General features: G+C 42.6%; 1 protein-coding gene across 16 annotated transcripts in view; it reads right to left on the reverse strand.

The window, feature by feature from the left end:
- Positions 1–14161, reverse strand: part of BBX (BBX high mobility group box domain containing) — a 145960-nt gene that overhangs the window by 64894 nt on the left and 66905 nt on the right. For all 16 annotated transcript variants that reach the window (XM_040583133.1, XM_040583131.1, XM_040583135.1 and 13 more), the window contains one exon: positions 801–971. In XM_040583133.1, the coding sequence (XP_040439067.1) occupies positions 801–962 (162 nt within the window). In that variant the 5' untranslated portion in view covers positions 963–971. The remainder of the gene's footprint in view (positions 1–800; positions 972–14161) is intronic.

Raw genomic sequence — 14161 nt, forward strand, 5'->3', positions numbered from 1 at the left:
TTAACAGCATGTGCCTCAAGGCTGTCTCGTCAGCACTGACCTCCCCCTTCCCGCCTGAGGAATGCATCAAGGAGATGCAGATATGATATCCACACGATGGAAACACCATGCCTCTGCAACCCATTCCCTTTTCCTGTAACAGAGGATGAGTCTAACTGTACATGTGTGAGGCGCCACATTGTGGGGTCCTTATGATAAAAGGGTAAGGCCAGCGTCTTTGTACGACACCGAAATACCAAGCATTGAACCAGAGACAGATTATTCTACCCATGCTCTCAATATTCTGGAACAAAAGTTAAATTTTACATGCAAAGACAGTAAAAATTGACAGCTTTTCCCTTGTTTCTCCCTTTTAATCTCTGTATTTTTTTAATCTTAGGGGAAAAAAACCCCACTTATAAGCTTGGTATGTCCTCAGAGTCATTAAAAGCAGATGTCAAGCACAGGCTAACTTCATATCTAAAGTAAACAACTAAAAAAACATGTGAAAAACCCACCTTGAGTAATCAAGAGTGCGATGCGCAACATGTTATTAAAACTACCCCATTAAAACTCTTACAGTCTAACTCTAAAACAGAGAGTTTTGTCCAAGATTTTAAAAGCATGATTGACAACTGACTTTTTATTTGTTATTTGCTGCTTGCCTTTATAGCCTATATGGGCACAACATCACTTCTTTTTATTGACTAGGTTTGTTCACAAAAAGAGAACATCAAGAAGCAAGCACACTAAAAACACAGCTAGGGAGAATCTGACCACACCATCAGCCTTCTACAGTCAAAACACGCAATGAAGTCTACCTTATCAAAATCTTCCTCTTCTTCTTCCTCTTCCTCCTCTTCAGAGAAGTCAAGGAGTTTCTTGGCAAGCAGGGGATGCCACTGAAGACACTTTCTTTTTGGTCGCTTCCCAGTTCCTTCTCCTTCTGTCGAATGATCCTTATTCCTACTACTGCCTTTCATTACGGTGACCTGTCATGCAAAAATAGTCGTAAGTTCACAACAAACCGTTAGGTATAAATGACCAGCATATAGATACTTAAACCACTGACAAGTACATGGGGCACTAGTGCAAGACACTCAGAAGTTTTTGGCAAGATAATAAAGATTTATTCCAATTATCAACAACAGCATGGATGTATCTTTTCCAATCTTAACATTTCCACCTAATGCCCAGATTAACTAGCAACGTACAATTTAAGAGCACGAAGCAAGGACACCTGACAGCCCAGCTCTCAAATGTGCTCCGATCGTAAGGATAGCAGAAAAGCCCTCACACATCACTAGTCAAGTGAGTGAGAGACTCCACAGCTCTCCCGCACCTGTGTCTACCGTAGTTTTCCATATTTTGCCACTAAAAATGCCAGGATATCCCTCTTTTTAGCGGTGGAACGTATCGCCAGCTACTCATCTGTTAATCATGCGCTTATATATAGCAATGTTGATGCAGAACCCCATGACACGATGAGCTAGGATTTCCCAATGCCGCTAAAAGGTGCAATAGGGAAATCTGACTCCCTGCCTAAGAGAAGTGAATTTTAATACACGGATTTGAAGCAAACAAACAAAGTAGTTACCCTGACACTTCCAAAGTACTCATCAACCACAGCCCCCACACAGCAAACAAAAACCATACGCTGAACCAAGTGCGTGCAGAAGGTAAATCATATTTACTTGCACACCTGCCTTGTGTGTATCCTTATTTAAGAAATACTACAGAACTACCTCTCAGTAAAAATACATGCTTAACACATGCTAACTACCCATTTAAGGGATGGCTTAAGAGATCTGCTACTTAAGTAAGGGGCAAATGAATACATTAATAAATAAACCCAGCACATCACATCCAAGTACCAAAGCCTAGAGCAAGCAAGTGCTGCCAGCACAGTCTGGTCTCTCTTCACACTGTGTAACGTCAAGGATAATCCTTACAGGAGTATGGCTGGCTTTCCAAGAAAGTGATGCAACCATCAAAACAAACTGAACCTGGAGAGCAGTTAGCCAGCTAGATCTTTATAAAGCCGACAAAAAATGATGAAGTCTCACAGGGGCTTCTTGCCAGCTGGATAAAGAAGCTGGGCTAAGTCCTGGTCCCACCAGCAAAGCCAGAGGCAGCTCTGTTGCTGACTCTCAGGAGGAGGGCATGAGAAGAGGTCAAGCCTTGTAACTGCAAGGCCACGTCACGTTTTTGGATGCTGCTTTCTGGAAGATGCCTGCGCTAGTATTTCATCCTGCAGCGGCAACAGGGAAAGCTGAATCCCTCACCAGAACCATCCACACAGCAGCTACAGCCCGGACTGCCCTGGCCACACTCCTCCGTATGCCCTGCATTCAGCGACCGCTCAGCCTGCTTTTGGCTGATCTCTTCTGGGTGTGTTTCTTGCTGGTTAACTCACTGGCATTTTGGCAACGTGCCCTTGTTTGCACCAGAAATATGCATACGCAGCCGCTTCCCCCGCCAGCTCTAACAGCACAGAAAGCTGAAGGACCTTCAGATACGGCTGGCTGGAGGAGACAACCCTGAAGGAAGCAGGTTCAGAAAATTTAACCTCCATTTAAAAATGGTATTTTCCTGGATGTCTATTAGATTCTGTTAGTTCCCCCCTGCTCACCAGCAGGCCCCCACCGGTGAAGGATGCCCTGTAAATTCACGGCAGCTTGCCATTAAGCTGCACACTTTGTCCCCATCACACCACCTCTACCTTGAGCACATGTAAACTTTGATTCTACGGCACCCGCTCCTCCGGTTCATTTTCTGTAACCAGCTCCTGCCTTCTCAGCGATACCATGCGGCACAGAATCTGGCACCCTTTCACCTAGATCTTTGTCCCTGACTTGCAAAGTGGATCCAAACATACAGAAACAGCTTTGGCTTTAAAAGAGCATTGAAGTATGGAAAATCAAGGTGCAATCCAGTATTGTGAAAAGCAAGTTTGAAATCATTTCTATCCCACCATGACCTCCACCTCGTACCACACCGCACCACACTCCTTCCCTCTCTTCCTAAAGTGCTGAACCACCGTTTGCTTTTGTTTGGGGTGGTTTTGGACACAAATCAACAAAGCAGCAGAGTTACCGTTTGAGCAGGAACTTCAGCTCGTGTGGGTAGCAGAGGTCCATTAAGTCTCGGAATGTGTTAAATGATAGAGATCTGCTTATTACTGTGATCAATAAGTGCGCGGATTACGTCTCAGCAGGATAAATACACTACAACAGGCAGTCCGCTGCTCCAGCCCTTACCACTGACTTATCTTGGTGAGCTAATCCTATGGGTTCTGCCTACAGGCACTCCTAAGTAAGCTGAGTATTACTGATAGCCTTCTACCGCGTTAGTGTGAAATTAAATTAACATTTGAGGAGTGCTCCACGATCCTCCCTTACAAGGCTCAGCTGAAGTCTCAGGGCTATTTCAACAGCATCGCCTTTAGCTGGCACCTCTCTGCCTGCTGCCTTTGGAAAGACGAGCAGAAGAAAACTTCAGAGGGCTGAAGCGATCCCGTGGTGTATTTTAGATGTGTTCTCCATCGCCCCCGAGGCCCTGCCTATGCTCTACGCCGAGCTTGGCACGGCAGCACAGACCCTGGGCACCGGTCACCCTGCAAATCCCAAAGGGGCTCTCAGGACATTGTATTTCTTTAGTACCACCCAGCTCCCAAATAGTATTTTGTTTTCCATGCATGAAGGCTAGGTATTGAACACCCAGTTACTCCTGAAATACAAATTAACCAAAGGTCACTGCACATTAGTGCTGAAATAGAAACATATATTCAGCTCTAGGAATTCAAGTGATGTTCTTTAGGCTGTTTTCTTAAATCATGAACCGTTTCACCCTAGCTGTCACCCCGAAGCAGCAGTGCCACCATAAAGAGGCTTTTTAGCAAGACGGGCTGTTAGCCCACCAGCTGGACAAGCTCAGGAGACCCAAGGGCCAGAGCAAGACCCTGGCTGTTACACAGGCACACTCACTACAGAAAGACACGCAGCCGCTCTTCGCTTTGCTTCCACTGCACAGCGAATCTCTGCAAGGGTCAATGACAAACCCCCTCCTGACGTAACCCCGCTGACAGCAGAACTGAGGCCACAGGCTGACTTCAAACTTTGTTTTTACAGTATGGCTTGGAAGCCCCCCACCCCTTCAGTGTGTTGAGCTACATACTCTATCCTCTGCGCCCTTTCTTCTCTCCTATAAAATAGGGGGCCATTCATAGCGTGGACAGATAAACTACTTCAGCCCCTATTTTTTAATACATCTGTGTTTCCAAAGCCTTTCTCCCCATTTTTCCTTATCCAAGTTCTTGTAAGTTTTGACCCACATTTCAGAGATTTTTTTGGTATTCACTTTTTGCTGATGCCTCTCTCCATCATATGCAGGATTGGCATAATGAAAAATGTTCTAATTCTCTATTACATCAAATGAGACTTTTCCTCTTAAAAAATGGATGTTGACAGAGTGCAATAAACTTTTTTTCCTTGGGATTGCTTCATCTTCCACGTTACTACACCACACGTCATGGACATTTTTGCCCTAATTGCTGATATATTCACGTACAATTATATAATTCTGAGAGAAGCTGTGCCATAAAAACCCAAACAAGAGTCAAATGCAAAACTCAGCAAAACAACATGGGCACTTTCATTCATTTTTTTGTATGGAAGATTTTGGCAAGACATAGCGTAACTACTTAAGACACTCCACGGCCAAGTTAATGTATGTATGACTAAATGACAGTGGATGTTTTACTGGCATTATCCACTTGTTGAATGGCAAAACATCAATGGAATCTGTTCAGTGGACTCTTCAGATTCTGTTTATTTATCTGATTTTTTTTCCCCCTTGACACATCATCAATGGCATGTTAGCTGCTTGCTTTGTATGGGAGAGGGGAAGCTGGCAGCCAGAAGCAAGCAAAAACATGAGCTCCTTCTCTCCCTCTCAGGGATCCCCGAGTGCTGGCAAGCATCCCTACCAGCCCGCTTTTGAAAAGAGAGCTGGCCTTGGACCCTACAAGAAGCGAAGCATGCGTTTACTCTTGGCAATGAAATAGTTCCATAGCAAGTCACAGAACAAGCCGTGGGCAGTCTTTGCAGGATTTAGGGCTTAAAAGTATGGAAGATACACAGCACTCAAAGTACAAAATTTGCAATAACTGGAGTTTATGAACCATATCACATACAAAAGTAATTTCTTTCACACTTTCTAAAAATATCATGTGTCTTCTAAGGCATATGTAATGGCTATTAGAGGCTAGTAAGAGGAAAAACAATTATAACCAGCTAACAAGATTTTACAAGATATTTCTCAGCTTAAGGATGACAAAAAAAGTGACAGACACTAGGGAGAAAGTAGGAATATTCCAAGAAGACAAGACAAAAGCATGGACAGTTTTGCTTAAAATGAGCCACATATGCTCTGTAGCATCACCAGAGGATACCTGTCAGGGCTGACATTCATGATCCACTGACAGCAAGAGACACCCTCAGGGCGATGTTCTACACCTGCCTTCCGTGCAGACACAGATCAAACGTTACAGAGCTATTACACCAGTCAAAATTTGAACAATATTTTTTTCTTTTTCTTTTGTGCCCTGATTGTATTATTTCCTTTCTGGTCCTGGAAACATTAATCAAAGAATTACAGTTTTCTTGGATGTCTTATAAATATGTATACCAAATAGGCTTCAGAGAGGGGGGGGGGGGGGGGGGGGGGGGGGGAAATTCCTCATGAAAAGAGCTAGATGATGGGGGGAAGCAGGGGAGAAGAATGATTGTTTAGAAACATATACTGTAAAAAGCTATTTCCATTACACAACTGTGCGCAAGTCTTCACTTTTTTAAGTGTTCATTAACAACAAGTGTTTGATTAGCTTCATTAATGTTAAGTGTTAGGTTCCTCCTGTCTTCCTCTGTTATTTACAAAACCCGATACAGACAGATGACCAACTTCTGCAGTCCAAATTCTGGGACTCTCACCCCACGGCTGATCTGTCAGTGAGAATGCTGCTAGGGCTTGTGCTCAACAAGCTGCACTCACTGGGAGTTCCCCAAACTACGTCCACAAACACCAAAATCCTTATAAAGGTCTGCAAAAGTAACCGAGCGCTGTAAGGCACGTGCTGTGATACAGGCTGGAAAGAAATCCAATACCTGCAAAGGCAGAACCCCAGAGGTGTGAACTGTGACTATGGTGCAGTCCCTGCTGGAAGTTTCTCCGTGGAAGAACGGCTGAACTTCCACAACGCTCATCCTGCTTCCATGAGGACAGTGGAAATGAACTTCTGCTGTCCTGTCACCTTCAAACCACATTCGCTGGAGTCCAGCTGGACCCTCAGCTGACTCCATGGGGATTACTGGTACCAAGGAGCAAAGGTTCAAGTGGGTTTTCTACACTTCCTGCTCGGTTTTACACAATGGAAATCCTCTACTACTTTATAACAACAAATACCAAAGAGAGAAAAGGGGACCGAACTATGACACTAACGGCTTGGTGTTTTGGGGGCCACCAATTCAGTAACCTCAGCGGTTTCCACAAAGAAGCAAGGGACTGAGAAACGAGTTCATATTCTTCCAGATCTAGTGGGCTGAAGATGTATTTGAATTTTCAAATAAAAGCAAAAGGATATTTCTGGCAGTTAAATACACCTACACAAATACAGAAAGTTTTTGAAAAAATAAATTTCTTTTAGCTCTGGAGTAACCGAGCATTTCTATAATGAAGGGCAAGAACTACTTGGCACTAATTACTGACCAGTCAGTGAATATATTCTTTATTGCTTCACAGCAGAAAGCCATTAATGAGCTTTCTAATTTTCGGAGATGTGATGGTTTAATGGGGGACATGCTGAGACTCAATGGAGTCCTGTTTGCGAGCAGAGGTTTGGGACAGACTGTCACCACATGGAGCTCTTAGCAACACAACAACAAGTCTTACTGAATTTTTCATGACACACTTTTCTATCTCCATAAATAATTTTAAACTATTCCTTACTCTCTTAAAACTCAGATCTGAGTTGCTTGCTTTCTTTGTTCCTTAATACATAAAATTAAACCCTAAGATCATCAAATGTCAACATCACTTTTTTGCATATTTTTTTTAAGTGAACTTTTCATGCCTACCAAAGAGGAATAAAAGCAACATACAGTAAAAGTCAATAGATTTTAAACTTCAGCTCTACTCTTTCCCTGCTCATTCACACATCCACAAGAAATAAGATGTTCTTTGGGTTTTTTTTAATGCGAAGAAATAACCAGGTTTTGTCTAGCATGAAAAGCACTTGATAGTGAACAACCGTACTCACCATTAGCATGGTATCAGGATGCTTCAATTAAAAAAAGGAGGGGGGGTGGGGGGTGGAATCTGTTGCTGGTGTTCACTTGCCTTTTTTTATGCACATGTCTTAGTTTTGGTTAATACTGTCCTAGTTAATTCTCCAGCAAGAAGGTTTGTAAGCACATTTCAACTGCCAGCTCTTTCCAAATCTGCTTTTAAAATGGGAAACACACAGACAGCAAGCGCACGTGTTGGCATAAGAAAACCTCACGCTGAACAAGCAAACCTCCTGCATTCAATACATAAAAAACCTTGCCTAATCGGTGCAAGAAATACTCTGCCCAGATGCACTTGTGTCACCATTTCAGGCAACGGTGTTTTAAAACCTGTCCGTGAGACTTAAGCATAATACAAGAAATAAAGCTTGAAATGTTATGAGGAGATATGTAATCTACTGCAAAGTCTTTTAATGATGATTGCATTTCTCATTTGTTTTTCTTTCTAGTTCTCTTTTCCCCCCTCTTCGCAACATGAAGAAATATAATAAAATATTATATATTTTACTTTGTAGGGAGTTCTGTAGCCTTTAAGAATCTCCTCATTAAAATAAGTGAAAGACAGGCAAATCCTGCCCTTGAAAGACACACGTAGGAACTGGATCCTGCACAGTGCAGGAGTAAACGGGTAAGGAAATCGGAAAGACAAAACTCAGCGTAGGTCTTGACTGTTGGGTTTTCCTTACGCCCCTGCCAGAGAACAAACACAGCTAACTGGACCTTACTCAGCCAACAGAATATTTCAGCTAAAACTCAGCCTGAAATTCAGGATGTAACCCAAACGTGGAAGCTGCATCAGCTACGATGCTGGAAAACCAGGGTGTGAGTGTATCACAGCTAGGCTGCCAGCAAGTGCTTGGTGTCAGTAAGGCAAACTGCTTGTCAAACTACAACTTGGGAGTTTTAGTCTAGAAAATACACTAAAAAACCCCCAAACCAATCAGTAAAAAGAGATGGAAAGATGGGGGTAGGAAAAAGAAAAAAAAAAGTGAAACAAGGGCAAAGAAAAGAAAAAAGAAGCAAAAGGACAAAAAAAAAATAAAGCTTTGTGAAAACTAGCATCATTTAGCTTGACAAAGACAAAATAACAGGCTCTGAATACATAAAAGACATCAGCAAATATTCTATTTTCCATATCCGTAATGCAGAGCCCAAGCGGGCAGCCCGTGCTGACGGGAAGGAAAAGGGTGGCCAAGCCCTGGGACACGCTCCCCCACCAGCAGCGGCACCGGGCACCAGGGATGTGCATATCGGGGGGTCCCCCAGCGCCCTGGACCCCCGCGGCGGCAGTGGCACTGCTGAACGCACCACCCAAGGCATCACCCCTACATGCTAAGCATCAAAAGGTTTAATCTGATTACAAAAACTAAGTGGTACATGAAATTTGAAATATGTAACTAAAAAAAGTATTTTAGAAGTGTACTCAAAACGTACTGAATGCAAGTAGGATGGTCGGAAAGAGTTTGGATAATCCAAATGCCAATAATTTGTAATAATAGTAACAACAACAAACCAACAATAGCAATAATAAAAAAAATAAAAATAAGTAATAAAAATAATAAGAGACCACCCCGCAGCTCTCAGAACCCAAAGTCAAATTGAAATTGTGTATCAAAAAGAGAGATGGCCTGGAGTTCTGCTTACAGCCTTCAAAGGGCAAAACCCTCTGAATGGAAAAAATAAAAATAATAATAATAAAAAAATCAATCTTTTTGACTTGCCACTCCCAAAGCTTCATTTTTATCTTTGATTAGGAGGCACACAAATTGCAGTAGGGTCCAGCCATGGCAAAACCACAGCCAAGTGCCTTTGTGCAGCACGGCACACAAGAGGCGACGTTCCTGCAGCAGACGTGGCAGGGCGAGTGCAGCTGAATGGGAAAATTGTTCCAACTCTCCTTTTCACCTCTTGTTGATTGTGTCCTAGTGTCTTCTAGAAAACTGGGACAATGCAGCTGTGTCCACCGCCACTGTAAGCCATTCTAAGGTTTACCATGTGCGTAACGAAGCTTTCATAATAAAATTCAGTCATAATTACTACCAGTGTCAGGGGAACCATATACAGCTGTATGAGCAAATGAAAGAATTAGTTCCTTAATCCATATTTAATAGGCCATAAAATATCCTTGCACAACCTGGTATTATAGTGTGTCTACTCTTGCTCTCTTCAACTCAAGTACAATAGGCTAACACAGTTGTCCAAACAACCCCTCGAAAAAGCTACTACCCACGGCTCCTATGGAAGAATAATCAAATTAATGGCTACAGACAGTATTTACTCAGCTTTGCTCATCTTCAAAATTATTAGCTCATAAATCATGGCAACGTAACTCTTGTGTGCCTCAGAAACAACAATAAAGAAGCTACATGAAAATTCTAAATAAAACAGGGATGTGCAACGATCACTGACAGAAATACCATAAGACTGACTTGATAATAAATTCCTACTACTACCTTATTTTCTGAAGAATCAAATTGTCACAGCCTCCTTCCATCCTCTCCCCCTACCAAGAGATAATGTGGGTAAAGCAAAAAATTTGTGAAAAGTAAATCCTTGGAGTCTGTTCCCTGCCTGACCCCCCTCTACAAGATTCTGGGTTAATTTCCAAGCTACTGACCTCAAATAATTCTAAAAGAAATATTAAAGTAGCAACACTTTGTCAAAACACGTTGCATCTCAAATTAGGCGTAACCCAAGAAGGTAAACAGAGTACCAGGGCAGAGCAAAATTTTGTTTAAAAAATTGGATACAGATCTCTTCTCCCAAGTAACAAGTGATGAGGCAGTTTCCTCTTTTCCCTAAGTGGCACCAGAGGAGGTTTAGATCAGAAATTAGGAAAACTTCTTCCCCAAAAGGGCTGCCAAGCGCTGGCACAGGCTGCGCAGGGCCGTGGCTGTCACCGTCCCTGCAGGTCTCCAGCAGCCGGGCAGCCGTGGCGCGCAGGGGCAGGGCCCAGGGGTGGGCTTGGCACTGCTGGGTTCACGGTGGGACTCCATGACCTAAGGGGTCTTTTCCAGCCTAAATGATTCTATGACAAGTAAGTGGAGAACAAACTAATTCACATACATTTATCAGTTATTCATGTGTTTCTCTTCTTTCTAAAGGCAGCATTTTAAGCATCAGGAATGAGCTTTTAATGCAGACCAGACTCCTTAGTGCAGTGGTTTTATTTGATCACAGAAGAAGGAGACTCAGCTAAAGGAACTTTGAATTTTGGAAACACCACCATCTCTCGGAACTAGGCAGATCCATACAAAATCCTTTTTAAGTCTATCAAAATTTGTAATGAGATTGAGAGCAGATGTACTACCTCAATACACAATTTTAAAGTGCCATCTAGTGGTTACTCTTCCTTTTTATTTCAATTTGGTATTTAAAAATAAGTTTTTCCCACTTTTAAAATTTTTAAGAGTGTTATTTCTACCACTTACTGGTATTTTATTATGTGACTCTTGGTCCTCTAGTGGTAAGTAGATGCTTAAATTAAGCCTAAGTTTAAGCATTCTGATGGACTGAATTTGGGACAGGAGAGCGCAGATTTCAGGACTAAGGAACTGGAAGAAAAAGGGGCAAAAATATATCTTATTTTTTCTTATATTCCATCGTACCCATGGAAACAAAAAAAGGCACAAATGTCAGTTCATCATTTAGAGCTTTTTCAGTACAACTTAATGACTACTTGTCACTAGAAAATTCTGAACATGTTTAAGTCCACAAGCAATCAGGGCCTCAACTGATCATATGAGAAAATCCTGCAGAATAAAGCATGTTCTAAGCATCCCTCCCATCAGATAAAGCCAAAAATTCACAGTGCCACATCAAGAGCTTTCTGGTTTACACTCAGCTCAACTTGTGATCTTACAGAGACCCAAACATTTGATACTCAGCCAAGTTTGGTGACTTAACCGATTAGTCTCGTAACGGGAACAATCACTTCAGGTCTTCTGCCTCCCACCTCAAATATCCCATTATTCTCCATGTGTAAGGAGTTGGGCTGATGAGGTACCCCGAAAAACTACTAAATGCGCACATGTAATACAGCGTGCCCCAGAAGGCACCAAACCTGTTGTGCATGCCATGCAGACAACCTGTGCGAATCACGTGAAGCACATCAAATCCTGAATTCAGTGCACGTGCAGAGACACACGCGTGTGCTTGTATATCCATCTGGAAATCTCCAGACAAAAATATGGAAGTCAGCATCAGATAGCTGAGCAACCAACAAAAATATCCGGGCTTCTTTATAACAGACCTCTGAGAGCCTAAAAGGAAAATGATCTGCTTCTGTAACACAGTTTGATACAGTTACAGATATTAAATTGTATGTATATTGCTATCTATCTCTATAAAGTAAGAGTCTGAGACAGAGCTGAAGTTAAAAACATACTGTTACCAAACATCCTCTTCTATTATATTCCTACTGCAAGACTTGTTAGCTACCTTGCTGTGGCAGAATCAGATTCACTAGGGGAAAAGAAATATTTAAAAATGCTTAGCCTTTATTCATTCTGTCTTGAATCTAGATTTTAAGCACTTTAATATAAAGGTGGGAACATTGATATCATCCCAGTTTTTCCAGTTAGGCAAGAATCTGAGAGATGAAGTCTCTTGAAAAAAGCTCAGGAACAAATCTGTGGTCAAACTGGGAAGACAGTCTGTAGCTCAGATGCCAGCCCCTGCTCCCTTCTGCCATCTCTCCCTTCCAGAAGATGTAAGATGAGAAATTAAAACGAAAACTTTCACATTCAGCAATCTTTTTGTGCACTTGTTACCTGGGTAATTACTGAGACGTTAAACGTCCCCAGCAAGGGACGCTTCAGACCCACCTCCCGGTGGGCTCCCTGGAGCCGCAGAACTCAGACTCCAAGCGCACACCGGAGCCCGAGCAAGCCCGGTGCATCACCCCAGCACCACCTTGCAGGGAGGAGCGCGCTGGGCAACCCAGGTTGCCTGTGCCGACAAAACACTGCATGGACAAACCTGCAAGCGTCCTATTTCAGACTCCAGTGCTGCCTCCCATTCATAACACGTACAAGCCCTTAAACGCACCACGGAATGCGTCTACCTGATTTGGGGCTTATCCAACATCCTCAGCATAATAATCCATATACAGGTCCTGGAAAATTTACAGGATACCTCCAAGCGATTAGATAAAAAGCAATGCAAAGATCTGGAGATGCAGGCAAACACAAAGCTGCCCCTGAATACAAGAACGGGTCATAGACAATGCCAGAAAGAACAATCAAATTTTGCAACACAGAGATATAAAAAAAAAGGAATAAACAACACTACTTAAAAACCCCTGAGAAGGAAGAATATTATCTTACTGTATGTCTAGTCTCAAAAAGCAGCCTCAGCTACTCAGCAGATTAAACTCTCCTTTTAACACCCGTCAAAATAATTTTAAGTCCCATAGTTCCATCTCTCATTGCCTAAACTATTGCACTTTGCTATTCAATTAATCCGTTATATGGTACGTGCACTCAATTTGGAAGGCACGGATGCTTTGCCCTGGATGGCTACTAGCCCTTTTCAGGATAAGCACATTTTGTGTGTTCTCCCAGGTGTACACCCACTCAGAGCCCACGCACCAAACCGATGGGAGCCAAGCGAACAAAGCACCTCCCCCAGGACGCAGGATGCCACCCAACACCAAGCCTAAGTCTATGGCTTTTTTCGTGCGTGAAATGTAGACGCAGCTGAAACGTAAACTAAAATTCTGCATGCAGTCTTAAGCGACTTTATTTGATGGAAAAGGTCTAAAGGTCAAACCCACAGAGCTTAAGACAATTAAGAAGGAAAAAAAACCATTATTTTTACTGTCTTTCATACAATAATTTTAAAAACTGCTTTAATTGAAAGCTACATGGATACCAGTATGAATTAGAAAATCCTGTATAATGTTAAACAATATTGACAAATCTCAGAAGCGTGTAACTGAACGCACCCCTATGTAACATCCGGCGTTTCACTGCAGCGTTACAGCCACATTCTCCTGGGGCCCAATGGATGCTGGCCATGAATGACTTCAAACTCCTGGAAGAAAGCAAGCTACCAAGAAAACCTGTTCTTTGCTGGGAAGGTAGCTTTATGCCGTAAGACAGAGTGTTCAGTTTTTCTTTAAAAATCTCTCTCTCAAACAAGCTTCAAACTAAACCATCGAAAGTAAGCAGGGCTGTAGACAATGCTCCCATTCTTGAGCCATATGCATGCTCACTAATGTTGCAAAAATGCATCACCACCTCGAGCTCTGCTGAATATAACAGTCTCTTTTAAGGAGAAAGAGACTTGGCTCATTTTTAATTCATGGAAAAACAATCACATGATTCAGCAGTGTCCACTTCAAAAGACTGAGAGCCAGGAATTTTACACAAGCTGCATGTGAAGGATTTATGGCAAATATGTTTGCATTGTTCCCCTTAAAACTAGACAATGTAATTAATTTTCATGCACTAACAAACTATTATTTCAAGAAAAAGGAAGTATTAAAGACTACATTCATAGCACCAGGAGGATTCTAGTCCTGCTCAAGGCAGGGCTAAACTTCAAAGCTGGGTCATGCTACGCAGAAGCCTGCCGAGGGATGGAGAACCCACCACCTCTTTGGGCACCTGCTCCAACACCTTCACAAGGGAAGATATTTTTCCTCATGCTCAACCAGAATTTCCCCTGCTGCAACTTGCAACTACTGCCTCTTGCCTGTCCTTTCACTGTGCACCACTAAGAAGAGTCTACCTCCATCTTCTTCCCAATTGTCCTACAGAGAGCTGGAGTCATTTGGAGCCTTTCTCAGCCAAAACACAACCAGCTCTTGCAGCCTTTCCTGGTATGTCATTGCT

This window comes from Falco naumanni, chromosome 2 (genome assembly GCF_017639655.2).
Source record: "Falco naumanni isolate bFalNau1 chromosome 2, bFalNau1.pat, whole genome shotgun sequence".
Classification (NCBI taxonomy): domain Eukaryota; kingdom Metazoa; phylum Chordata; class Aves; order Falconiformes; family Falconidae; genus Falco; species Falco naumanni.